General features: G+C 36.7%; 3 protein-coding genes across 4 annotated transcripts; 2 read left to right on the top strand and 1 right to left on the bottom strand.

Moving 5' to 3' along the window:
• On the top strand, positions 1-9781 carry LOC113054574 (neuropeptide Y receptor type 6-like). The gene is made up of 3 exons (XM_026220210.1): positions 1-88; positions 268-578; positions 7520-9781. Exon 3 carries the CDS (start codon positions 7636-7638, stop codon positions 8770-8772), a length of 1137 nt encoding a protein of 378 aa, XP_026075995.1. The 5' UTR covers positions 1-88; positions 268-578; positions 7520-7635; the 3' UTR covers positions 8773-9781.
• A 5024-nt stretch (positions 9782-14805) lies between these two features.
• LOC113054575 (E3 ubiquitin-protein ligase MARCH5) lies at positions 14806-19836 on the bottom strand. 2 transcript variants are annotated; one of them, XM_026220211.1, is made up of 7 exons: positions 19689-19836; positions 19174-19273; positions 18885-19087; positions 16944-17074; positions 16686-16869; positions 15687-15853; positions 14806-15600 (listed from the first exon to the last, which is right to left on the bottom strand). In XM_026220211.1, the coding sequence occupies exons 2-7, from the start codon at positions 19200-19202 to the stop codon at positions 15439-15441; spliced, it is 876 nt and encodes a 291-aa protein (XP_026075996.1). In that variant the 5' UTR covers positions 19203-19273; positions 19689-19836; the 3' UTR covers positions 14806-15438. The 2 variants fall into 2 exon arrangements, with proteins under 2 accessions (XP_026075996.1, XP_026075997.1); XM_026220212.1 differs by having other exon boundaries at positions 19174-19282; positions 19689-19818.
• Positions 19837-20295: 459 nt separating this feature from the next.
• On the top strand, positions 20296-26903 carry LOC113054576 (beta-centractin). Its single transcript, XM_026220214.1, has 11 exons — positions 20296-20503; positions 21344-21408; positions 21895-21970; positions 22530-22655; positions 23421-23545; positions 23631-23847; positions 23944-24036; positions 24283-24457; positions 24539-24600; positions 24680-24720; positions 25380-26903. The coding sequence occupies exons 1-11, from the start codon at positions 20456-20458 to the stop codon at positions 25480-25482; spliced, it is 1131 nt and encodes a 376-aa protein (XP_026075999.1). The 5' UTR covers positions 20296-20455; the 3' UTR covers positions 25483-26903.
• Positions 26904-27729: the final 826 nt, after the last annotated feature.

Raw genomic sequence — 27729 nt, forward strand, 5'->3', positions numbered from 1 at the left:
CCCTAATATAAAATATTTGTAGATTTTTCTTCACACACGTGAAACCTACGTGTGGACGCAAACATTGGATTTCTAAGCAATGTTTATTGTGAGGGTCTTTTTTTATAATTCATATAATTCCTTGTAAATGTCATAATCTAGGCTAAATGACGAGGCACTTACTTTGGATCAATAATTCATAAGAACACAGTCACATATTAATGCAGTGACTTATCAATTAGCCTTAATTGACAATCTTATTAATTAACCTTTCTTTTTATCATGCAGCGCTATCAAGCTCGTTTACTGAGAGAGAGCTCCAAACAACAACCAATCGACTGATGAGCAGGGGTGCCAGTGAAATCTGCGCGCGAGGGGGAGGACGTCATCTATATTCACATCTATGCAAAGTTTCCCAGCATTTCATCTCGACACTTTCTGCCCATGTAAACGGCTGGAGTCCCGTCCAGAGAATCAGACAGCTGCTGGTGCTGATGCTGGAGCAGGGAGTCTCAGCATCCTCTTCCTCCGTCATTAGTCGAGTTCGGGCTCTCCACCGCACCGTCGGCACCAACGCGGGAGAAAACACCGATTTACTGGTAAGATCGCTTTATATATGGTGAAAATGTCGTGAAGTAAAGGATTTGAAATAACATAAACTGTTTTATTTATGTTGTGTCAACGTGAGCAGATTTGTGACGTGAACAGTTTAAAAGCGTCTAAGGGAATTTCTAGGATTCCTCGCATTTCTGTGTTGAGTAGTTATGCAACTGATTTTCTTAATCTGAATCTTAGTATGTGATATGAAATGTGTGGTTTTGGACCTTTAGCTAAAAATTAACTCACGAATTTATCAGAAAAGCTGAATTATCCTTAAACTTCTTCTTATAAATGTCAAACAATCATAACGTCAGTTCATGGTGTTTTATGTGAAATATTGATATCTGTTGATGGAAATTATGTCTGAAAGGAGGTCAGAATGTTTTCACCTGTTCCACCAAGTTGGAGTTTGAGATTACAATGATCTAGCTGACCATTGATCATGACAAGGAAAAAATTGAGGCAAATAGTATTTATTAAAAAGCACTTGACATTTCCACAAGTGGGATTTAAAGCGTAATGCCTCTCATGTACTTGTCAGCGTGCATTGAAATTCTCTAATCTCAAAAGATTATGTGTGCTTCTTGTCAAGACAAGACACGAGGATTGTTCGGTTGTGCGGCTTGAGAGACATAAGATTAAGGATAAATGTGAGGGTGAGAAGTATGTCATTGCACTTTATATAGACTAAGAATGATGTCTGCCTCTGTGGAGCGTTTATTACGGTTTCTTCCTCCCGGCGGTTTGATTGACAGGTGTGAAAGGATCTCAAGGTAATGGTGTTTATGGTTTCCTTTTCTCTTAAAATAGACCATTACTTATTTTCAGGTTTATTGATTCAGACAGACCCTTCAGTCGAGACATAGGGGTGCAGTTGTCATCTAGCAATAAGTAATCTAGATTAGTTTCAGACGTCACCACTCCTTGCATTATTCGGTACCGAGTCAAGGATTTTTTACTTGACCATAGGGATTGTTCTGTTGGGATCTTGCATGTTATGTGAATAATACACAGTATTGAGCTGCATTTAACTGAAGATTTCATTAATAAGGTGGAAGAATGGTAGTGGTATAAAATTATAATAACCTATTTTGAAATCAAATGTGCACATTAGCAACAGATGGTCTTATAATGTTAAGTTAATGTGTAGCCAAAATTGAAGTCTGTGTTTCTCAACCGGAGGATCGATATACATGCGTCGCACATCAGTGGAAAAATTAATGCATCTAACCATATAATTGCTTAAATTGAGCTATCAAAATATATGGCCAAGCCAAACTTTAAAACGGAGAAGAAATGCCTTGAATATCTTTTGCTCTTGACTCCAAAGGCTCTAATTTATGTGTAATTTTAATGAAGTTAGTCAAACTGAGTTTGCATTATAAGAAATGAAACAAAACAAACAAACAAAAAAAAGGTAAAAAAGATATATAATGTAGACTACAGTACATGTACCATAAGAAGTGATTTTGGGTCTGTTCATACTTAAAGTCCAATGTAAAGTCCTTACTAGATTATATTATAGTACATGTGTCATAATAAGTGATTTTAGGTTGTGCTCGTTCTTGGTGTTCAATGTGAAATCTGCATCTTGCAGCAAAACCATTTGAGAATTATTGGAATCATAAGATGTAATTCTATAGACCTTTTTGTAGATCATTAAATGTTTCCATATTTTCCAGCAGTGTGTGAGGAGGTTCAAGGTGAAAAGAAAAGTCTTTATTTGTGCTTTGTTGAGGGAGTTTTCAATGGGCAGAGATCATATGTCTGTCTGATGTGAAGCAGCATTGGCCTGTGAGGAGATGCTTCCCAAACTAAAAAGGTGCTGATGAAAACATCAAAGGTCACTGGATGGATGTAATGCATTTTGATGGATTGTCAAACTTCATCAGTCAGATGAAGATGAGGTGTCTTAAAAAGCCCTGTTTTTTATGACACTTGTGTTATGCTTAAGCCGTCCCCCAGTGCATTTTGAAAACCCGTGTCCTAAGGAGCAAGGTGACACTGTGAGATTCTTTAAAGGACACCCCATGGCAATTAGACAGAGGACGGGCTGAATTTTGAGATGGTGGGTGGCACAAAATCTGACATTTTAACTATTCTCAGAAAAGCTTTTGACTAATTTTTTGTCTTTACTTTTTCACTTGTGAGAAAGATAGATAGCTAATATGCATCTTAAAATTAAAAGGTTAAGTCAAAAATCTATTCACTGTCATGTCATTTCAAAACTGTATTATTTGCTTTTATTTGTGGGGTGGGTACAGTTTTTTATTTATTTTATTTTTTGAATGTTTTTGAAAGAAGTTTCTTATGTTCATTAAGGCTGTATTTATTTGAAGAACAATACAGTACTATATTGTTTTTGTGTGAAATATTATTACAATTTCAAAAAACTGTTTTCTATTTGAATTAGTTTTAAAATGTAATTTATTCATTACTCCAGTCACATGATCTTTCAGAATTTATTCTAAAATGCTGATTAATTCATAACATTTCTTATTAAAGATGAAAACACTCAATATTTTTGTAGAAATAGACTGTGATACTTTTTTTTGAGGATTATTTGATGTATATCAGTCTTAAAAGAACAATTTATTAGAATTTTTTTTGTAACATTACAAATGCATTTGCATCCTTTCTGAATAAAAGTATTATTAAAATCTTACTGATCCCAAAATTTTGAATGATAGTTTTTGCACACATACACACACACACACACACACACGCGCGCGCGCAAACTACGATTCATATGCACACATTTTAAGGATATATAATGAAAGTGAATAGAGAGTAGGTTTGAGGGTGAATGTATTTTTCAGTGAACTGGAACTGTTCTTTAAAGAATTTTTTATATATATATATTTTCTAGCATAGCTTTATACTTTCTTTCCTGGTATCTTCACGTCCTCCCACATAATAGACTACACTGGAGCTGTAGAGCAGCTGTTCTACAACCATGATTTCCCCATAAATTGACTTGTTTCTCTATAGTTGGCCTGCCCAGAGGGATTTGAAAATATATTGCCTCAGGCCACTTTGAGGTATTTCAACAGTGCTATTACCTTCAGTGTGGGTCTTATGTAGTGAACTGCCCTTCCACCATCCTATAGGGAGACTCATATTTATGGAAACTCAGAACACTACAGCAGAGAGCCACGCTGTTCCTGTTCATTCAGAGATACTGAGGGCTTCTCTGGCCATGAACCTACTTCCATAACACTGTTTTTCAACTGCCATTTGCTGCATGCCATTGTTCTTTTACCGAAGGTCGAGAGAGATAATTCCAAAGAAAGAGAGAGATCATTTCCATCTATCCAAGGTTGTTGAATCTGTAATTGCCGTCTGTGTAAAGAGCAACATCAGTGGAAATGCGTTTGTATGGTTATCAGAATAGCTCAGGGACACTACTTATTCAAAATGTGATTCTATCCCTGACAGCTACAGTACTCAATTTTTAAATAAAGATTATTGTGGAAAATATTAGATTTTTAGTGACATGACATTCAGCCAAGTATGGTGTCCCATGCTCAGAATTCGTGCTCTGCATTTAACCCATCCAAAGTGCACACACACAAACCGTGAACACACACCCGGAGCAGTGGGCAGCCATTTATGCTGCAGCACACAGGGAGCAGTTAGGGGTTTAGTTCCTTGCTCAAGGGCACCTCAGTCGTGGTATTGCCAGCCCAATACTCAAACCCACAACCCACGACTTTTTTTTTTAGACCAGATTAAATTCTTATATAGTGTAGACAGAGACCAGAGTTCTCCTTCAATGCAAATCTGGGATTTCTTTATTTCGTATTAACATCGATCAGGCAAGAAAAAAAAAAGTCAGATAATTTAGGAGAGCATGGAACAGTGTAGGTGTTTTGCGCTGGTGGGGATGAATGATTTTATACTCTATTTGAGAAAATCAACCTGGGCACTTATACACTGAAAGTTGTTAGTACATTTCCCAAAGAATTACAAAGAAACCGCAAGTTTTTCTTTTGTGAAACATAAAAGTCATTGGACATTGTAAGAAAAACCATCAAATGATGACAGAATATTCATTTAAGCTTCGATTGGAGTATTTTAAAAAAGCAAAAAATTAAACACTTCATGACGACAGTCATCTTACGACCGAAGGAATGCCTTGATTAGGTTTGATCGCTCACATTGTTAATTGTTGACTTAACAGTACCATCAAGAATCTGTTTAATCAGAGGTTGTGATAAGCCTGGCATATCTCAAGGTCATTATAAAGCTGTCAATTAGCCAAGTGACTCACAGTCACTAATAGGAGTCAAATAGCATTCTAATGTCTACAAGCGAAATAAAGTAGCAATAAAAAGGTTGCTGAAAACATTAATATTCCCATGGAGAAGTAAGATTCTACTCTCAGTAAAACTAGATGCCTGAACAAAGTGTTTGATAGCGGTAGTTGTTGTCAGCTTATTAGCTGCCTGTAATGACAGGATCCAAATCATGAGGAACAAGCTAATGAACTACAAGAGCTTCTGTCAAAAGAGTCGACCTCGTCAAGGTTAATGGAAGAAGAAAGCACTTTGGCACAATTCACTCTTTTGTTTTCTGACCTAATCTTTTGGATCTGACCTTGTAGACTTAGTCAGCAGCTCACAAATAATGCTAAATGTCCCATGGCATATTTTGGCTTTCTGTGAGAAGAGTTTTATATAAGCTTTCATGTTAAAGGGACAGTTCACACACACTAAAAAAATTACATTTTGGCATTTTTTCTTTTTTGATTGTGTAATCTTTCATACAATGATGTATAGGCCTATAGAGAGAGAGAGAGAGAGAGAGAGAGAGAGAGAGAGATTGTGTAATCTTTAATACAAATATATATAAAATGGCAAGAAGGTTAATAAATTATGACAGAATCATCATTTCTATGGGTGAACTGATACCTTAAAAAGGCTTTTTTTTCACCTCAACTTGATTTAAATGTCTGCTGGAAACACTGGAACTCATTTGCCTTCGTTTTTGTCTTTTTGGTTTATTAATTTCCTCAGTTCTTTTCATCTCAAATGACAACGAGCATCTGCTTTGCACAAGTAGCGAATCTCTATGTACAGTTATGAAAGCATGTCGCTCAGACTTGTCTGTGCGATATGAAAATTAGATGATTAATTTAGTTCTGCCTTATATAATTTCACACACTCCCTTAAATTCTTGAGTCACTCTCCACACACACACACACACACACACAATATGAACCTCTGATACTGCTGCCTCTGATATATGCTGTTATATCTCAGCATATCATGCTGCGGTAATACGAAACTTTATATCCAACGAAGGACACATCTATCAGAGGTATCATATATCAGATATATTATGTTCTCACATCTGACCTCTATCTAAGAATGCTTTACTGCATTAGTGACTTGTTCTACACATTTTATTTTGGCATTTTTAATAATGGTTTTTAATGGTTTAGCCAGTTTAAATAGTTATCTAAAATTATTTCTGCCAGTTATAATGTCACATTTGCATACATTTCATATCCGTATACATGCATATTTAATATAAAGTGAATTGTGTTGGTTTACTGATGTGGAACATTATTGGAAAGTGCCAATCTTGCATTAGAGAGCAGATCCAAGCCATATTTAGGGACTAGAATAGACACGTCTTGGGTTGGATTCTTTAGACTAACCACCTAGAAACACCCCTAGCAAACACCCTAGTTTTTTGGTTTTCATGGCTTAGTGTTTTAAAATAAACCGAAGCCCGCTTTTGCAGCATTAAAAAGCACTTTTTTATTTAATTTCATTCGCAAAAATGCTAATTGTAGAGGTCCTCTTTAAAGGATTGTGTGCGATAAATGATGCTCTTTAGAGCTGTGAAGGATTGAAACTTTGGAGTAGATAATCTCAGTAAGGCATTCCCTGAATCAGCTTCCCACTCCGTGTGAAATAAATGACGTAATAAGCTGGTGTGAAACTCCTGACAGTTGGTTTGGAGGAGAGAGAGGATATTAGCAGTGGCCTAATTACAACACTTACTCAATCCAGAAACTCAGAGTGCTCGGCGCAAGAAACAAATTAGCCAAAGTGACTGCGGGAGGAAAATATTTGATGCATTTGACAAATCTGTATGCATTACAGGAGTCAAGTGAAGTCAAGTTAGATGCAGTGCTTACTAAAGTATGTGGAGAAATAGAATGATAGGAAAGGAAACAGTTAGGAGTTTAACAAATCTGTAAATTTCACTTAACAATTACAAACACTTAAATCCATACTATGCAAACATACTAAACAAAATGATACTGTTCTTGGGAACACTATACCATTTATTAAAACTAAACTGTTTAACCAAACTGAACATAATGACAGGATCATTCAATTTTAGTATTTTATTCAATAATATTCTCGATTTCCTGAGGTTGACCAGGTAAACCTGTCAAGTAAATACTGTGTAAAAATGTGCTAATACGTTGGTTGACATCTTTTAAATCTGTAGTTTGAGATATGATTATTTTTATTGCTTTTATCACATAAAAGCATACTAGGGCAAAGAAAGAGGACTCTGAGATGAAAGGGATAAAGAGAGAATTCTATTGAGAGAGACCTCCATCTGTCAGCTTAACAGACAGGATGACCGGTCAACATCCCGAGGGAGTTTTTGCAAAGAGTATTAGTTGAGTTCACGCCGTTATTAGAGCGGAATAAATCGTGTGTTTTGGTGGATACACGTGAGCTAATTCATGAAATGATTAGCTGAAAATACTTGAGAGATTTGCAGTGCTGCACTCCTTAAACAAGATGTTTACGGTCAGATTTCAGGTCCACAAACATCTGTTGTATTAAGGGGGCTTAACCTTTCCCAGAGACTCACTTGCAAAGTTAAATCCTTCTCTATTAAATCCCCTCCCAACATATTGTCAATTTTAATGCCAGCTAACAGTCTTTATGTGCTCCTTTTCATCCAGGTCAACCAACTGGCTGGCTGCAAATAAATGGAAGGACCTAAAGAATGAGTCATCTTTCATCTGCTGTTTAACAGTTTTCTGAACGCCTAGCTGCTACTCAAACAACTTTGGGACTTATGGAGGCCTCTCCAAACTCGGACAACATCAGCAACACCTCAGCTGGTTTGGGCCAGAGAACATGGGCAGAGTCCAACGTCTGCCCTCCCTCCGTGAGTGGCATGACCCTTCTGATCGTGGCCTACAGCACTGTTATTGCGGTGGGATTGGTGGGCAACACTTGTCTGGTCTTCATCATATCCAGACAGAAGGAGATGAGGAATGTCACAAACATCCTCATAGCCAACCTCTCCTGCTCCGACATCCTCATGTGCGTGGTGTGCCTCCCCGTGACGGTCATCTACACACTCATGGACCGCTGGATCCTGGGCGAGACGCTGTGCAAGGTCACGCCGTTCGTGCAGTGCATGTCCGTCACGGTCTCCATCTTCTCGCTGGTTCTCATCGCATTGGAGCGGCATCAACTCATCATCCACCCCACCGGCTGGACACCAGCCGCAGGCCATTCCTACCTAGCCGTGGCGGTCACCTGGATGGTGGCCTGCTTCATTTCCCTACCCTTCCTGTCCTTTAACATCCTCACTAATGCCCCGTTCCAGAACCTCAGCCTTCCGTTCAACCCGTTCAGCGACCACGTGATTTGCATGGAGCTCTGGCCTTCCGAACGCAACCGTTTGGCATATACCACCTCGCTTCTGCTTTTCCAATACTGCCTACCCCTGCTTCTTATTCTACTCTGCTACTTGCGCATATTCCTGCGTTTACGTCGACGGAGAGACATGGTGGAGCAAGCCACCGAGGCCCGGCAGAGGAAGGCACGGGGCGCTCAGCGCATCAACGCCATGTTGGTCATAATCGTGGTGGCTTTTGCTCTCTGCTGGCTGCCGCTCAACGTCTTCAACACCATCTTTGACTGGTACCACCAGGTGCTTCCTTCTTGCCAGCACGACGTCATCTTCTCAGCCTGCCACCTCACGGCAATGGCGTCCACCTGCGTGAACCCGGTGGTGTATGGCTTCCTCAACACCAACTTCCAGAAGGAGCTAAAGGTGACTCTTCAACGCTGCCATTGTGGCTGGGGTGTTCCAGAGACCTACGAGAGCTTCCCGCTTTCGACGGTGGCCACTGATGTCACCAAGGTGTCGTCGATGCAGCAGGGCTCTCTGATGAGAACGGAACAGTGTGCTCACTGCTAAAGAGACGGCAGGAACGGAGGGAAGAATGAGGGGAGGGGTTGAGGATGAACTGGCACTGTTTCCATGGAGACGTGGAATGTCTATGTGGGTTTCTGCATCAGTTCGTACCCGAGAGATCTAAAAACAACCTCAACCCACTGTTGCCATGTTTTCAGTGGTCCAGGTCTGGAATGTGGTGTGATGTTTTGTTAATGACAGCTAGGGTCGTCATGGCATTATTCCTGTCTCCGTGTACGACTTGTACGGGATAAATATTCCATCAAGAATGTGATTATTCCTCTTGTGACACTTTCAGGCTGTTATGTTAGGAAAGGAAGGACTGATTTATGATTCTTGATTGTTTTAGCGTTCATTGAACACCAGACATTTCACGTCTAACAGCAAGTTGTTGTTATAATGAAAGTATTTTTCATGTACAGTTCTTTTAGTTATTTATTAAAATCACTGTAGCAGGGAATCGGTGCCCTCACCAAAGTATTTCTTCTGTTCATTTCTGGTTTTGTTATTGTTGTCGGTGTTGTTGTTAAATGAATCGAAGCTATTAGCATTTATTGTGTTGCTTTGGTGAGACAGCTTGTGCTGCATTTTAACTTTGAATCGTACCTCTGTAATATTGGGAAACATATTGAATATTTGAGCATTGGTGTTAGCTTAACAACACATCCATCTTCTGGTACAACTGATACATGACTGTGCCGGTGCCAGTTTGGTAAGAAATATATTCTTGATGAATGAAATCAAAGCAAAGTTCAGTTTCTGACAAAGGTGTTTGGTGTTGACGTTGTTGTTGCCTTATAAATGGTAGTTCTGAAAGTGCAAATAAATTTGGAAAGATGACATCCACGTAATGCCACTTACTGTTTTTCTTGTTCGTCTTCACTTGTTCGGTGGCGTTGTTGGTAATTACGTTGCATGCTTTTCTGCTCATTACTGAAGATGAAATAATTTGCATATACAGCAGATGTGCTTGTATTACTGATGCATGAGCCACAAAATGTTGGTAACATTCCTCCTGAGGCATCATCTTTTTGATTACCATCAAGGTAATTCAGTTTATTCAGTTAGAGGCAATTTGCCTGACTTATGGTTTAAAACCAGCAACAACATGTAACAGCAATTCACAGATACAAGAGTGAAGATGTTTTACAGCATTCCTGTGGTGATGAAAACATGGGGAATATTTAAATTGTGTTTTTGTGCTTTGAATTCATGGTATACATTGTATTACCTCATGCTTTCCTTGGGATTTGAACCCATGACTTCAGTGTTGCTTGACCTATATTCTATAAAGTTCATAGCAATTATTAAAAGTAAGAGGAAGATCATGAAAATGAATATACATTTTGACACACTGGGTGTATTATATTTGCTAATAAATGTAATGTATGAGAAAGTTTCAAAACAATCATCTTCCTTATATATATATATATATATATATATATATATATATATATATATATATTCAAAGATGCAAAATCATTTTTTAAAACCATTATAATCATAAACAACTGTAAAAAAAATTGAAGTTCATTGGTCAAAAGGACATTTTTGTATTTTGTCACAGAGAGCGGTTTCATTATGCCAGATCATGCCCCTTATCAGCATGCTGTCCGTGACATGACATCCCAGGTGCTAAAATCACATCTGTTCTTCCGTGAACGGAGTCCAGGTCAAGGAGCTCTGTTCAGAGGTGTTACTACTCTCAGGTCACTTGATTTGTTGTCTCGCGAGTCCCATTTCTTTTCACTGCTGCCGGAGTTTTCTTATTAGAGGAGATAAAACGTGTGGCACACAGATAAAAGCTCTTTACCTAACCTTGTTTTCTCATACTGATAAGATGCACTTATTTTAAATTGCCATTGATTTTCAGCACGTCACCAACAATATCTGAAAGTGAAGTGTTTGAAGACAATTCTCCATTGGTTCGGTAAATTAATGTGTAGGTCAAAGCCTCAGGGGACGCACCCGCCAAGGAGAGCTTTGAGATTATAGAAAACAGATAATCATTGTTTGTCCAGAGGGATTGCCGTCTCCTTTCTGTTTTATAATTCTCACCGCAGTTTATTAGCTTGCTGTGGGTTATCTGCGCTACTCTAATCGAAAATGAGTCCCTCTTGCGTTATATTTATTCAGACGTCATCTAAAGATGCCTGGCAGCTTTGACTTGTACAGCTCGATTTGAAAGAATCTCCCCTATAGTCTTTCTGCAATCAGATTGACTTGCAAATGCAGCACATTTTTAGAATCTTTGATGTTTGAGGCCATTACTTTAGCCCTTCAGCAGATTTTCATGAGGTTTATTGATGAATTATTGAACACGCCACTAATAAATGGAAATTAACATGGAAAATGTATATTTATGTTGATCTTTTGATAGCATGTATTTAATTTTTTTTATCTCTTTTTTTTAGTGCATCGATTGTATAATTTTATGTTTTATTTAATCTTATTCTTATTCTATTCACTTTAAGATGCTAGGTGCTATAGAAAATAGTTTATTATATTATTGTAATTATATTATTATTATTTTATCATATTATCAGATTTTATCATATTATCATATTTTATCATATTATCAGTAAACATAGAGGTTAAATAATCCAGTTAGACTCTTAACAGACAAACGGCAGTTCCTTAATCACATTGTCCTTCAGGAAGTGATTTTATTTTGGAGGGAAGATCAAAGTTTGCGAATCGGTAAGTATTATGGATTTGATGAATTCTGTTATGATTTAATGTATGAGTTGATTTGTTTCATGTTTTATCCTGTTTGACATCTGTTGGAAATTTAAAGGGGGGGTGAAATGCTCGTTTTCACTCAATCTCCTGTTAATCTTGAGTACCTATAGAGTAGTACTGCATCCTTCATAACTCCAAAAAGTCTTTAGTTTTAATATATTATAAGAGAAAGATAGTCTGTACACGATCGTGACCCTTTTTCGTTGGGATTGCATCATCCTTAAGAAATAAATGATACGCAAATCCGTCGTCAAACTAGGCCTTGTTTGTAAAACAAGCATTTTCGAAATGCAGGGAACAAACACAAACACTTGCACAACTCCGTTGATGCTCTGTAAAAATAAACTCCATCCACTGGTCCCTTAATGCTGTTTTTTCTTTGGTAATCTGTGCAGGGTTGTCTTGCCCTGGCAACCAAAAACACACTTCTTTTGTGACATTTCGCGACGCTCTCTCTCTGATCAGTGATTGCCTGTGCTCAGCCTCTCAGTACTCTGCTATACGGGAGCGCGCGCTCTTCCGGCAGAAGTGCCCTTAGGACCCATATAAGGAAATTCCGCTCCATCTAACGTCACACAGAGCCCTACTCGAAAAAAACTTTCCGAAACTTGTGACAAACCGGAAGGAGTATTTTTGGAACAGAAATACTCCTTTAAATGTACAACTTAATTTTTGAAACTTTGTCCATGTTTAGCATGGGAATCCAACTCTTTAACAGTGTAAAAAACTCAGTATGCATGAAATAGCATTTCACCCCCCCCCCCTTTAAATTTTAAAAGATAATACAATTTCCATGCATGCTATCTTCTAATCCCTGAGCAATGGCTAACTGGCTAACGTAGCATTTTATTTCCGTAATGTTATTGTTACTGTTGTGTAAATGATTCATTTATAATTCATACATTTTAAGAGTCTGAGCTTGACCAGGGCTTCGTTCTGAAATACTGATATACTCTTTTATGGAAATACTTAATTAGGGAATGTTTAAGCTTTAAGAGTTCACCCTCAACCAATCTTTTTTAGAGAACTACAGACCATTTCCTTCTTCCTTTCATTGCAAAAACACTTGAACGAGCTGTGTTCAACCAAGTCTCTGCATTTCTCACACAGAACAACCTTCTTGACAGCAACCAATCTGGCTTCAGAAGTGGACATTCAACTGAGACTGCTTTGCTCTCAGTTGTTGAAGCCCTAAGACTGGCAAGAGCGGAATCCAAAATTTCAGTACCTATCCTGCTTGATCTATCCACTGCTTATGACACGGTTAACCACCAGATCCTCCTATCAACCCTACTGGCAAAGGGCATCTCAGGAACTTCACTCCAGTGGTTTGAGACCTATCAGATAGTTCCTTCAAAGTATCTTGGAGAGGTGAGGTGTCCAAGCCACATCATCTAACTACTGGGGTGCCTCAGGGCTCAGTTCTTGGACCTCTTCTCTTCTCTGTCTACATGGTATCATTAGGTTCTGTCATTCAGAAACATGGCTTTTCATACCACTGCTATGCTGATGAGACTCAACTCAACATCTCATTCCATCCTGATGAACCGACGGTAGCTATTCGCATCTCAGCTTGTCTAACAGACATTTCTTCCTGGATGATGGACCATCACTTTCAACTCAACCTTGTCAAGACAGAACTGCTTGGGGTTCCAGCAAACCCATCGTTTCAACTCAATTTCACCATCAAGTTAGACACATCCACCATAACTCCTTCAAAAGCAGCAAGAAACCTTGGAGTTATTATTGATGATTAGCTGACTTTCTCAGACCACATTGCTAAACTGTCCAGTCCTGCAGACTTGCTTTATTCAACATCAAGAAGATCAAGCCCTTTCTTTCGGAACATGCTGCACAAATCCTTGTTCAAGCTCTTGTTCTGTCCAGGCTGGACTATTGTAATGCCCTCTTGGCAGGTCTTCAAGGCAGTTCTACCAAACCTTTACAATTAATCCAGAACGCGGCAGCAAGATAAATTTTTAATGAGCCGAAAAGAATACACGTCACACCTCTGTTTATCATTTTGCACTGGCTTCCAGCTGCTCGCATAAAATCCAAGGCATTGATGTTTGCCTACAAAACTACCACTGGCTCTGCACCCATTTACCTAAATTTGTTACTTCAGACTTATGTGCCTCTAGAAGCTTGCGTTCTGCAAGTTTGTCACTTGAATGTCCCATCTCAAAGAAGCACAAAGTCACTTTTACGGACTTTTAAATTAAATGTTCCCTTCTGGTGGAATGACCTCCCCAACTCAATCCGAGCAGCTGAGTCCTGAGTAAATGCTTAGATTTCATATTTGGCCAAAATGCTTTAAAATCAAGGCATTTATTTACACCTTTCTGTAATGAAAAACTTTTTTTTGTGCATAGTAGGCCTATTACATTGGATGTTTATGTCCCGTAAGTGACGGATGAATTGTGGGATTTCCTGCGTCACAAACATTATACTGTACGATCGGCAGCTTGACAAAAGCCTGTCTGCTGTGCTTATATTTGCCAGAGATCTTTAAAAGTGCGAGACAACAATCCCAGAGGACTATTTTAGATGCCTTGTGGGTTAAGTTTAGCACTGCTCCAGTTCTACGGCTTTGAGCAGGGGTGTATTTTTAAACACAAATGAAGTTATCTTGGGTGAGCTGATTGCGCTCCCTCTGCTGTCTTTTCTCCCAGCCAACCGTTTTCCATCTGCAAACTTTTGCATTATTCATAGTTTTCCCTTCTCGTTCTCGAAATAAAGAAATAAGAGATCTGAAGCTGGACACATTAGTTATATAGTTTCCTTTCTTCAGCCTTGTCTTTGCCATTCCTACAAAGGGCCTACCGGAGACACCAGAGGGTGTGATGCCGCTCAGTGACAGCAGGTGATCAAGATATAGATGAGTTTGTTTCTTCATCAGATTTGGAGAAATGTAGCATTGCATCACTTGCTCACCAATGAATCCCCTGCAGTGAATGGGTGCCGTCAGAATGAGAGTCCAAACAGCTGATAAAAACATCACAATAATCCACAAGTAATCCACATGATGCCAGTCCGACAATTACCATCTTCTGAAGCAAAATGCTGTTTGTATGAAACACAAATACCGTTAATCCATATAACAACAGTGAAAAAGTCCATCCCCTGTTGTCCTCTCACATCAAAATCCTATATATTTATTTCCTACAATAACGGTTTTCGTTGGTAAATGGTGTATATATATATATATATTTATTTTATTTTTTAAATACAGTGAAGGCATTCTGTATTAACATAACTATAACAATAATTAAAATAAAAGTGCATTACAATTAATTAGAATTTGGGCTGAAAATACATTTAATCATGAAAACAACATCACAAATTTTTACGCAAACAAACAATTTAATAGGCCTAAAATAGGCAAATATAGTAAGATTTCATATTTTCTCTTATTATTTCTGTCATTTTTTTCAGCGAAATGGTCCAGATGTTCCTTTTTCAGATTGAAAACAATGACACATCTTAAAAGCATAAAATTCAAAGTTTCCGTGTTTATCATCCTTTATTTTGTTATCATAGAGCCACTGCTTTTTGTCTTCAATCAGAATCAATTAGCTCATTGTCTAAATGCTTACATGATTCTGCTGGTAGATTTGCAGCCTAAATTACGATGTCTTCATCAGAGACATCAGTGCACAGTGCAGTTACCAGCTTTGCATCTGTCGCCATCTAATGGTGTATTTTGCTATTACAGGCACTTTAACACCCCATCAAACGTTTCTCACAGATAAAAGAATTTTCAGTCATCTTTGCATTTTAGTAACACATAGCAAACATGTGTTTGTGCTGATTTAGAGCCATGTAAAGCTGAGAAATTATGTATTTATACATCCATAAATATGTCTCTCTTTATTCTGAGAATCCTATACTACAGTGTATTTGCTGATTTCCTCAAGTGCATAATCTTCATTCATTGCCACTGTTTTCATTGTCGTCCTCAAAAGTGCCATCTGCTCGTCCCTCGGGCTCTGGGTAATTCAGGATGTGTCTGTTGGCCTGGATGAGGTACTGTTGCTGTTTGAAATATACTTTAAGCACGCCCTTGATCACCACGAATGCAATGCCACCCTAGAAGAGGAAATCTGGGTTAGGATTCACACTTCCTAATCTAATTGCAGGTTGTATGGTAGATGCTAGCTGCTCTCGACTCTCACCAGGATGGTGCGCTGCAGGTTTGGCGTGACCCTGCGGAACAGGAGGCGTCCCAAAAGGTTGGCGATGGAGGGGAAGATGAGGGCCCCACACAGGGTGCGAGACACAGAGAGATGGTCTCCTCCGTAACCGCCCTCCACTGGGATGCGGGGTTGAGGGTGGCCCATACCTGCACAAACAAATTACATTTTTTTTTGCTTCAAAAATGAATAAATGATACTTTTTAAATAATAATAATAATAATATTATTATAATTAGGATAAGCTTACGGTATGATTATGACAACGAATCCTAAATACTAAGATGGCTTAAAGGAATGACGGTGAATAAATAATGTCAGAATTTACATTTTTGGAAGAAACAGCATTAATATTTGATAATTTTTATATTGTCAATTATATCTAGCTTTATTTTTAGTGATTTTAGTATTTCAACAAATTAGCTTCTGTTTTCAGTTTTTATTGTTTTTTTTTAGTCATTGTAAGTTTTAGTCATTCTGTTATGTGCTTTTGTCATTTTCATTAGTTTTTGTTTTATTAAAAAACTATTATATTTAGCTTAATTTATTTGTATCTCATTTTTAGTAATTTTAATACTTCAACGAATTAGCCTTTATTTTTAGGTTTCGTTTTAATTTGAGTAATTTTGTAATGTGCTTTTGTTATTTAGATTAAGTTGTATTCATGTTTTATTATGCATTTATCATGATTAGTTTTTGTATGTTTTTTTAAATTATATTTTTAGCTTTATTTTAGTTATATTTCAGTTTAAGTAATTTAAGTACTTTAACTTATTTCAGTAAGTTGGCAAGGTTATATTTTTTTGTTATTCTTTTATAATTGAAAAATAGTTACGTTTTTTCATTTTAAGTTTTATTAAAATGTTTATTTTACATTTTCTTTAAAAAATGCTAATTAAAATCTTTTAATAGTTTTACGTTTAATTAACAAAAACAACACTGGGATGAACTATTGCTAAGTTGAACCCTGTTTTCCACATACCAGGTAAAAGTCCACTGAAGATCTGGAGCTTAGAGGAGTGTCGTTGCCAAAGCCGCACCACATAATCCTCCCAGCGAATCATCTTCCCCAGTACCAGCATGACAGGGATGGTGGGTAAACCCATGAGCAGGAAGAGAGGATCCGCACGCTCCATCACATCCAGACCCTTCTTATGGCCTACCACCTGAAAACAGAGTAGAAAACATGTTCAAAAGAGCCCTGGAGAGCCGAGCCTCACTCATCTTGTCTTTAACACACCTGCATAACCGTGACGGCACCATAAGTAACAGCCGACCAATAGACGGTGCCCACCACGACTCCAGCTGCGGCGAACGGACTGGCCCTGGACAGAACTCTGTCGACCTGCTGAAGGAAGTAGACCAGAGGCCCTGGAGAAGAGACAAAACCACACTCTTAACACTTCACTATTAAATCAATAAAACAACAGCCAAACACAACGTCAGAATATTCGCCATTAGCAAGGCCACACAGAATAGAATCCACACATTTTCTGAGCTAACTTGTCAAAAACACAATCATTTTAAATGGTAAAGTTTGGCTAAAAAAAAAGTGCAAAGTCATGTTATAAACAGTTTTTATTATTAATTATACACTATTATAGTATTATATAGTAGTTTTGAATTACCTATTATAATTTTTATATTTTCATTTTAGTTTAGCCTTTATTTCATAAATTTTTGTAATACAGAAATATACTTATATTTATAAGTAAAAAATAGATAAAATTTTTTATGAGCCAAAAAGAATACACATTACAACTCTGTTTATCAATTTGCACTGGCTTCCAATAGCTGCTTGCATAAAATTCAAGGCATTGATGTTTGCCTACAAAACTACCACTGGCTCTGCACCCATTTACCTAAATTTGTTACTTCAGACTTATGTGCCCTCTAGAAGCTTGCGTTCTGCAAGTGAACGTTGCTTGATTGTGCCATCCCAAAGAAGCACAAAGTCACTTTTACGGACTTTTAAATTAAATGTTCCCTTCTGGTGGAATGACCTCCCCAACTCAATACGAGCAGCTGAGTCCTTAGCCATCTTCAAGAATCATCTTAAAACACATCTCTTCCATCTTTATTTGACCCTCTAACTTTAACCCTCACTATTCTAATTCTATTCTTAAAAAAAAATAAAATTAACTACCTTTCTTATCTTTTTGTATTTTATTCTATTTTCTTTTCATTTATTATGCAATTGTGTGTGTGTGTGTGTATGTATAATATATATATATATATATATATATATATATATAAGACCTCTAACACTAGCTTGCTCTATTCTATCTATTGTCTTTTTATTTATTATATTATTTAAATATTTAAAAGCCCTTGCTATGTGTACTGTGTTAAGCTAACTAAGGACTGCTTCCACTGTCCTTATTTGTAAGTCGCTTTGGATAAAAGTGTCTGCTAAATGAATAAATGTAAATGTATATTTAACATTATTTCAGTTTTTTAGCAATTATTCGTTTATTATATATATATATATATATATATATATATATATATATATATATATATATATATATATATATACATATATACATACACACACATATTTGAATACTGTATATTCTGTTTTTTGTCTTGTTTTCCTTGCACTAAATGATTTAACTATTTTGTCTACCTTGTACTTTTTGTGCCATTGCCTGGAATACATGAATAAATAAAATAAAATAATAATAATATTATATATATATATATATATATATATATATATATATATATATATATATATATATATATATATATATATATATATATATATATATATATTTTTTTTTTTTTTTTAAGCTTTAAGTTATTTCAATTTTAGTTTGGCTCATTTTAGTACTTCAACTTGAACTTATTTAACATTTCTCATTTTTGCTTTGTTTTTGCCATTTTTAATTAGTTTTTGTTTTTTAATATTACTATTTAGTTTTAATTAATTTTAATTTCAATTTTAGTTTTAATAATTTTAGTACTTCAATTTTATTTGAGCTATTTGCCAAAGCAACATTTTTAATATACATTTAGTTTTTTTTAATTTTGTAATTAGTTTTTGGACATTTTTATTTCTGCATTTAGCTTTGATTTATTTTATTTTTAGTAATTTAAGGATTTGGATTTACATCTTTTTATTCCCATTAGTTGGCAAGATTATCCCTTCAAAAAAAGGTGAAGTACAAATACTCACCGATTTTGGGGAAAACTATCCGGTATTCTGTGCCACACTGCGGGCAGCTGACGGCTCCTCCGCTGTTCCCCTTCTGTTTTTCGTCCAGCCATCGCTGTAAACAAGACTGATGGATCCACTTGGTGCAGCCCTTACACCGGCACGGGCTGACCCATTCTGCAGCTCGATCCTCCTTCTCCGTGGCAAAACACACCCAGCAGTGCCTGTCGGGGGACGACAGATTAAATGAGAACTTAACTAAGAGTTCTACTAACTAGTCCTTTGATTCACAGCTAATGGAGAAACTCACTTCTCTGGAGGTTCTTCTACACTTGCCATCTTACTTCAGGCTCGATCCACAGTCTCCAGCTCAACCATGAGTGAGCCAGAGCAGGCTCAATGCACAACACCTGTTAATACTGACCATTAGACATGAACGCAATACATAAATACAAACATATTTGCCAATAATAACACTTCCGCTGTAAGTAAAATGAACAAATATGTATAATATGTTTGGTCTTATATTATGGTGATCAGCACCATCATATTACACGGAATTTAAAACAAATCACTAAAGATTGTTTTTATTACTACAGTATAAGATATATATATAACATAATTATATATTTATTCTGCTAACGTCTGGTTTGAAGATGCACAATGAACAACTGATTTAACACAGTTTTCAATCGGAATGACTCGCATTAAACTAACGTAAACAAACCCAAACCTCATTGTTATTCACGTTTTAAAAGCTATAAAAAATACAGAAACTTGACATTCAGGCAACACTGTTAACCGAATTCAAATGTAAATCCTCACCTGAAGATGTTTTGCAAACGTAGACGTTTCTGATACGCGTTTAGTTTAGATATCTGGCTGATTTGACACTTTCAATTTTGTCGGAGGACAGAACAACAACCTTATGAAGAACAATTTCCGGTGTATCTGTATTAAGCCACTTCCGTGTGTCAAAATAAATGTCCCTAACTTGTTAAAACGTCCAAGAACGCTTCGTTTGATGTGTTTAACCATACAGTCTATGGTTTAACCAAGTATTTATTTATTGCATCACTTGTAAAGCATACATGCATAAAACTAAAAAGTAAAAGTGTTTTGAAAATAATAATAATAATAATAATAAAGCATCCACTCTGCTACTAGTGTCCTCTAAATAATTTTGCTCTTAATCAAAAACATGGAATTAAAGGCATACATTTGCAATTTTATTTTAGCATAACATATAAATAAATAGATCAAATTACACAAAAAATTTAAATAAATCAACAATTGTTTTTATTCATCGCAAACCGACTCTATGAGTACGTTTGGTTCTGCGACCGAGTACGTTTGGTTCTGCGACCGAGAACCAAACGTATTGGCTAAACGAGCTGTCACTCATCTCCTAGTTAGTTACGTGCTTTTGATTGGCTCCCCCCGTGGTGCCGTTTGGTTGACGCTTCACCGCTCAGCCTGTGGTTATACTGCCAAGCAGCTACAGTTATTTCTTATTTACATGAACAGAAAATCATAAAAGCTGCTTCTTGAGAACAAGTTGACCGAAAAAAGCACTCAAGCGCAGGCTGAACATGGAGTCGTATGATATTATAGCGAACCAGCCGGTCGTGATTGATAATGTGAGTATGATGTCAGCAGCCCTCCACACCCAGTCTGTGCTAAAAGGCTAAAGCTAATGCTATTGTGCTAAAGCCTGCGCTAGCCGCCCAATGCTAAATTAAATGTGTTTAGTATTTTATTTATTGAAATAGTAATGTGCACAGTTTCACGTCCGATTGCCTTCATTATTTAAAGCACGACAGTGTATCTGTCTTAATTGCGATGTCTTCAAGCATTAGCTGCTCAGGATGATGCATCGGCATAAAGCTGATTTGTCATTCATTTCAGTGGTGCTTTGAATTTATCACTCAAACTTTAAATAAAGGGTTCCACGTTGTTCATATTAATGAAATACTGCACGATGCATGGTTGTCAGAGAGTATCTGTTAGATAAAAGCCTGTATTTGAGCTTGAGTTGTTATTGTTGCTAAGATGGCTGGCTGTGACCTCGCCTTATATGTACAGACACATTTATTAATTTTCAAAATTTCGTTTGATATTAATTTAAAATAAAAGGCAAAAGGGTGAATCTTGAGATGGAGAACTAGTAAGCCTCAACTGGTAATCAGAATGAAGGGGGAAGATCTCAAAGCCTTTGTCACTTTGACAGGTTACTAAAATGATGAAAACGTAGTAATGTTTCTCACAATGTGACTTTTCTCGAGTCTGTAGCTGGTTGGGTTTCTATTAGCCCCCTCCAGCTCTGTCTCATGATTCAAGAACGAACAAGGAAGGATCAGATCAATAGATGATTCATTTTACAACACATTCGCTGTTTGAGCTTTTATAGTTCAAGTTTGTTTTGAACTACCTCGCTGCAAAATTTTAATTTCTAACTTGTCTTACAATTTCTCCTCCAGGGGTCAGGGGTTATCAAGGCTGGTTTTGCTGGAGATCAGATCCCTAAATACTGTTTCCCGAATTAGTAAGTAATCATTTAATTGATATTACTTGGGATAACTTTCAAAAGTGTGGGCTCAGTGAGAGTTTAATTATTTATTAATAACTGTGTTCAGCAAGGATGCATTAAAAGTGATCAAAGTGGCGGTAAATATATTTCTAATGTTACAATAGATTTCTATTTTAAATAAATGCTGCTCTTTTTTAAGTCTATATATATCAAAGAATTCAGAATTCAAAAAAAAAACTGATAATATGGAAAAATGGTTGCGCAATAAATTTGCATATTAGAATGATTTTTGAATCATCATGTGACACTAAAATGCAGCTTTTTTACTGTATGCATATATACTGTATACATATATATATATATATATAATCAAATTTGTCATATTATCAACATTGTTTTTAGAAATACTGGCTTTTGTTTGTACAAAAAAAAACAAAACACTTCAATAATGTATTTTATTGTTAATGTGATGTGATATTAAGTGGTATGGTTTGTTTCTAGTGTGGGGCGACCCAAACATGTTCGGGTGATGGCTGGTGCCCTTGAGGGCGATCTCTTCATTGGACCCAAAGCTGAGGTAAAACTTTTTATTTTAATTGAAGATTATATTTAAAGAAAATAATATAATCACAACACAGTCAACTTCCATTATGTGCCACAATATTCAGCCAGAAATAATACTGGCAGGGACTTGACTTAACCTGTGATGTTATTGGTTAATAATAATTATAATATTATATACAACTATAATATTATAACTTGGACATATAGTTTTGATTTCATGCTGTCGTTTGTTATTCTAATGTAATAACATCATGTGTTCTATTCAGTTAGATTCAAGTTTCTTTGTGTAGTGCTTTTCACAAAGCAAATCATTGCAAAGCAGCTTTACAGAAAATTGAAGTTTCTACATTATATTTAGTAATAGCTTTTCAGTGGTGACTATCTCAAATTGATGTCCATATGGCAGAAATGTACGGTAAAAATGGAGCAGTTAGTTAATGTCATGTAATCAAACAGACTGTGAGCACTGTATATTTTGCGATCAAACTTATATGTTGTCTGAGGGTTGGCATAATTTCTTTTCAGGTGTTCGGTCATCTCAAATGCATTCTTTGTTTCTGTGGTATATGCAGGAGCACAGGGGGCTGCTGTCTGTCCGCTATCCTATGGAACACGGTATTGTGAAGGACTGGAACGACATGGAGCGCATCTGGCAGTACGTGTACTCAAAGGAACAGCTGCAGACATTCTCGGAGGAGGTACGGCTTTATATATTATACATTTACTCTAAACAATAGTATATAAATATATGTACTATTATTTATTTTGAATGAGATTTTCTTTTTATTTTATTACGCTATGCCTACATCAACACCACTCTCACGTGAATGCTCGTACGACAGTTAGCGAAAGATAGAGATTATGGTTTATAAAGATTTAAATACGGATATTGTTCATACACAAATGCATGATTCACTTCAGAAGGTCATTTTTAACCCCTCTGAGCCGTGTGGAGCACTTTTATGATGGATGGATGCACTTTCTTTTGCTTCAAAATCTTGACCACCATTCACTGCCATTATAAAGCTTGGAAGGATATTTTTAAAATAATTAGTTCACGCCAGAATAAAAATGTCCTGATAATTTGCTCACCCCCATGTCATCCAAGATGTTCATGTCTTTCTTTCTTCAGTTGAAAAGAAATTAAGGATTTTTCTGCATAAAAAATAATCTGCAGTTTCAATGCGGCTTTAAAGGGCTTAAGAGAAATAAGAAATAAGTGTCCTTTCTAATGAAAGAATTGGTCAATAAAAAAAAAATTATTTTTTAAACACAAGACCCTAAACTCATTGGTCCCTTTTGAAGTCCATTACAGGTAGAAAAATCCTGGAATAATATAATATAGTATTTTAATATAACTGTCATATACACCTAGGATAGCTTGAGGGTGAGTAAATCATAGGGTAATTTTCAGTTTTGGTTGAACGAATCCTTAACCATTCATATTCTTATGTGTTTTGCAGCATCCTGTGCTGTTGACCGAAGCACCGCTGAACCCCAGTAAAAACCGTGAACGAGCTGCAGAGGTGTTCTTTGAGACCTTCAACGTGCCGGCGCTGTTCATCTCAATGCAGGCCGTGCTCAGTTTGTGAGTTCAGCACTTCATATTTCATTCTTCCTGATATCTCACCTCCTATTCCCTCCATCATGCAAAACACTTTCCTGTCTGACAGATACGCCACAGGCCGAACCACAGGTGTGGTTTTGGACGCTGGTGATGGTGTGACACACGCTGTCCCCATATATGAGGGATTCGCCATTCCACATTCCATCATGCGCGTAGACATCGCCGGACGTGACGTCTCCCGATACCTCCGCCTCCTCCTGCGCAAGGAAGGCTACGATTTCCACACTTCTGCAGAGTTTGAGGTTGTGCGCACCATCAAGGAGGTATGAGACACCACGTCTGGATATATACAACATGTTTTTTGCAGTTCTTTCTTGTTGGAAATCTAGATACAAGACATTCATTGTATTGTTTTACAGAGAGCCTGCTACCTTTCCCTCAACCCCCAGAAGGATGAAACTCTAGAAACTGAAAAAGCACAATACACACTCCCCGACGGAAGCACTCTAGATGTAAGAATGAGATTGCTTGCATATGTTAATGTATGGTAATTATATCCTGGTTTTATTGACATTCAGTGGAGGTTCAGTTCAGGTTCTTTCTAAAGTCAAAATGAAATGGGATTTAGAAACTTGGATAACGTGTCCAAAAAATATTTTTGGAATAAAGTGAGCTGATAACTTGTTCACTATGGTGCAAAAATTGTGTATTAAGTGTATTGAGTTGATGTGTTACTCACAGCTGTTTATCTCCTGCAGATCGGTCCAGCACGGTTCAGGGCCCCGGAGCTTCTCTTCAGGCCGGATCTGATTGGCGATGAGAGCGAGGGTATTCATGAGGTGCTGGCCTTCGCCATTCAGAAGTCAGACATGGATCTGCGGCGCACGCTCTTCTCTAACATAGTGCTGTCTGGCGGCTCAACGCTCCTCAAAGGTAGAACGAAGAGATCAGTCGAAAGCATCTTTCAGTTCTCCATCACTGACAGAACTGAAGCTCTGTCTTTGTTCCTCGCAGGTTTCGGAGACCGGTTGTTAAGTGAAGTGAAGAAACTTGCACCCAAAGACGTTAAAATTAAGGTGACTCTAGCACAGCTGAGAAATGTAAGCTTGGTGGGAGAAATCTGTTTTCAAATATTTATTTTTCTTGTTGTTTCAGATATCTGCACCACAGGAGAGACTTTATTCAACATGGATAGGGTAAGAACAAAGTATATATAGGCACATTAAAACATAAAACAGATACACTAACTTTTTTTTAAAAGAAATTAGTAACTTTTTTTCAGCAAGGATGCTAAGGGAAGGATGCTGATAAATACTATTCTTTTGAAGTTCATATTTGTTAAATGAATTAAATTTGTATAAATAACAACAAATAACATTTTATTTTATATTTAAATATAAAAATATTAGAAGTTTAAACTAAGCAAATGTTAGAAATGTTGACTTGACACCTGACTGAATAAGTTGAAGCACTAAAATTGCTAACTAAAAGGAAATAAAAATAACAAAATCTAATAAAAATTACAAGCAAATACCAAAATGACCAAAAAATGAAAATAAAAAAAATTTAAAAAATGAAAAAGAATAAAATTATAAGTATTTAAAAAGATAAAATACCACAGCAGTGAATTACATTTTAAAATATATAACAATAAAGTTATTTTATATTTAAATTAATGTTTCAAAATAATGTTTTAATTTATTTTTCATCAAATCCAGTCTTAATGCGCATGACATGAATAAAAATACATAAACATTTTTACAGACTTCAAACTTTTGAATGTTGAATGTTTTTAAAAGTGTTTTAGTATATTTTATAGTGTTTAACCTATGGTTCTTCCATTTACTATATATAGGGGATCTATCCTGGCTTCACTCGACACCTTTAAGAAGATGTGGGTTTCCAAGAAGGAATACGAGGAAGATCGCGCCCGTGCCATCCACCGGAAAACATTTTAATGGGGTTTAAGGCCATCTCTGCGCTTTCACATCCCTCTCCTCTCTCGCTTGGCCTCCCTCTGTTACCCTCCCTCCTTCCCTCCCCACCCGTCCCGACAGCAAACCTGCCGAGCCTCCCATCTGCAGCTAAGGCATGCCTTCTGTGTCCCCTGCCCAGCTCTCGTTCAGGGCACCTGACGAGTAGCACTGGGGCAGAATGCGACCGGGCATCCCTTGCTCATTCTGCACCCATCAAACACAGGGCATCAGTCAATACTGTTAACTATTGTTTTGTTTAAAGCCAATACTTCAGTCAGCACTTGGATATTTATTACAGTTTACCCTGCCCTGTTTGATATTGTCATATCTATTATAATCAAACATGAAGGTGATTGTTTTACTCCTTTGTAAGAATATAATTCAAGAACTGAAGAGGTCGATCATTTTCTTTAAATGCTACAGTTCTCAAAACAGTATTTTTATTCTTATTTGGGGGTTTAATGATGAGCGTATACAATAGAAAAAAGCATTGCTCACCACTAAATTCACTGGAATGGACACTACTGTGTTTACTGTCTGTGTCGCTCCCCTTGACCTATCGAGGATGAAACCACTCTGTAGCTCAAGGGAACTAAATAATGTATACTGAAATACGAAGTACACAATAGATAGCTAGATTTATCGCTGCTTGAAATGTCGACGTTGTTGAAATAAGTGTTGTTATTAGTATACAGTACATTTAAACATGGAAGCATCCGTTTATGAAAAGGGTGGCTTAAAGAAAGTTGTTTGTTTTTTTTTGTTGCTCTTAGAATTAAGTTTGTCCGCTTTAAGTTGTAAAGCCTAATTGTCACCACACAAAAATATACTTGATGCGAACATTAGCCCTTTCAAGTTAAGTTTTTCCTCTGAACATTTCCTATGATTCTCATATTGAACCACAGCTGTTGACTGAAGCTTTAATTGAGTCGTCCAGTGAGGTTTATGTGGCCATGAGATGTCTCTTCATCGTGGCGTGATTTCAGTGTCAATTCAGAGTATCCCCAAATTCCAAATTAGTGCATGAAATCAACAGAACTGACTGAGATTGTGTGTTGTTTCATTGTAAATCTCATCGATGTGGATATCGAAGGCAGAGGGTGGCCGAATGGATTCAGAAGCTCTTCTGGCACTAGTATTTCTGTAGTGTTTGTTGAAAGAGAGCTGCTCTCTAATGGGATGATGAGGCAGCAGGGTAATGTTTAAGTCCAGTTTGTCCAACCAGATTGGTTGTTTTTCTTTTTAAAGATACAGAAATATCATCATAAGCCTTGTGTACAGTGGATTGCTATTCAAACTGTTTAAAAAAAACATGACAAAGTGTACAAACCGGTTTCTTCAATTTTTCTTTTTCTTTTAATTTTGTAAATTCAATATGATAAATAAATTAATGCTGTCTGAAATAAGCTTCTGTGAGTTATGTCAACACAAACAGCAATGCAAGCGTTTGTCTGCTTTTGCGTTCCTGCTGATGTTGTTAACAGTGGTTTTCAAGACTGCTGAAGTTTTGTCACATGTAGTTGGTGTGACTTTGTAATGCAACAAAAACTCATTTGTTTGTTTTTGGTATTGTAATTCTAAAGGTCCCTAAATCTACTTATAAAAATTATGTAGTAACATATTAGCGTTAATTACTATTATTGACTGGTAAATATGTATAGCCTGAATGCACTGTAAATCGCTTTGGATAAAAGCGTCTGCTTAATGCATAAATGTAAATGTGAAATATCGTGAAAGTCACAAAATGTACTTATAAAGATGTCCATTGAAACAAGTTTTCTTGAAAGTCTTACTGGAGACCGTTAAACACAAAAATATAGTCTGAATTAATATATATATATATATATATATATATATATATATATATATATATATATATATATATATATATATATATATATATTAGTCTTGAATTAATCCAATCAATTAGAAATAAAACGATTACAACAAGTAACTGCAAGCGACTGTGATTCGGCCATCATGATCGGCGCTGAGAAAAGTAACACGAATCATGTGACCAGGTCAACTTCGTATTGCTTCACAAGCGGTCTTTATATATATTTTTTATTAAATATCGACACGAGAGTAATGTCAGTGTCCACTGAAATGTAAATCAACAGTACGAAAAAACCAAAACTATTATTTAGCCCCATCGTACCTGTCCAATCAGAGAAGAATTTCGATATTTTAGTCCCGCCCACCTCATTCGTTCGACTCTGCCATAGACGT

Source organism: Carassius auratus, chromosome 35, assembly GCF_003368295.1.
Source record: "Carassius auratus strain Wakin chromosome 35, ASM336829v1, whole genome shotgun sequence".
NCBI lineage: Eukaryota > Metazoa > Chordata > Actinopteri > Cypriniformes > Cyprinidae > Carassius > Carassius auratus.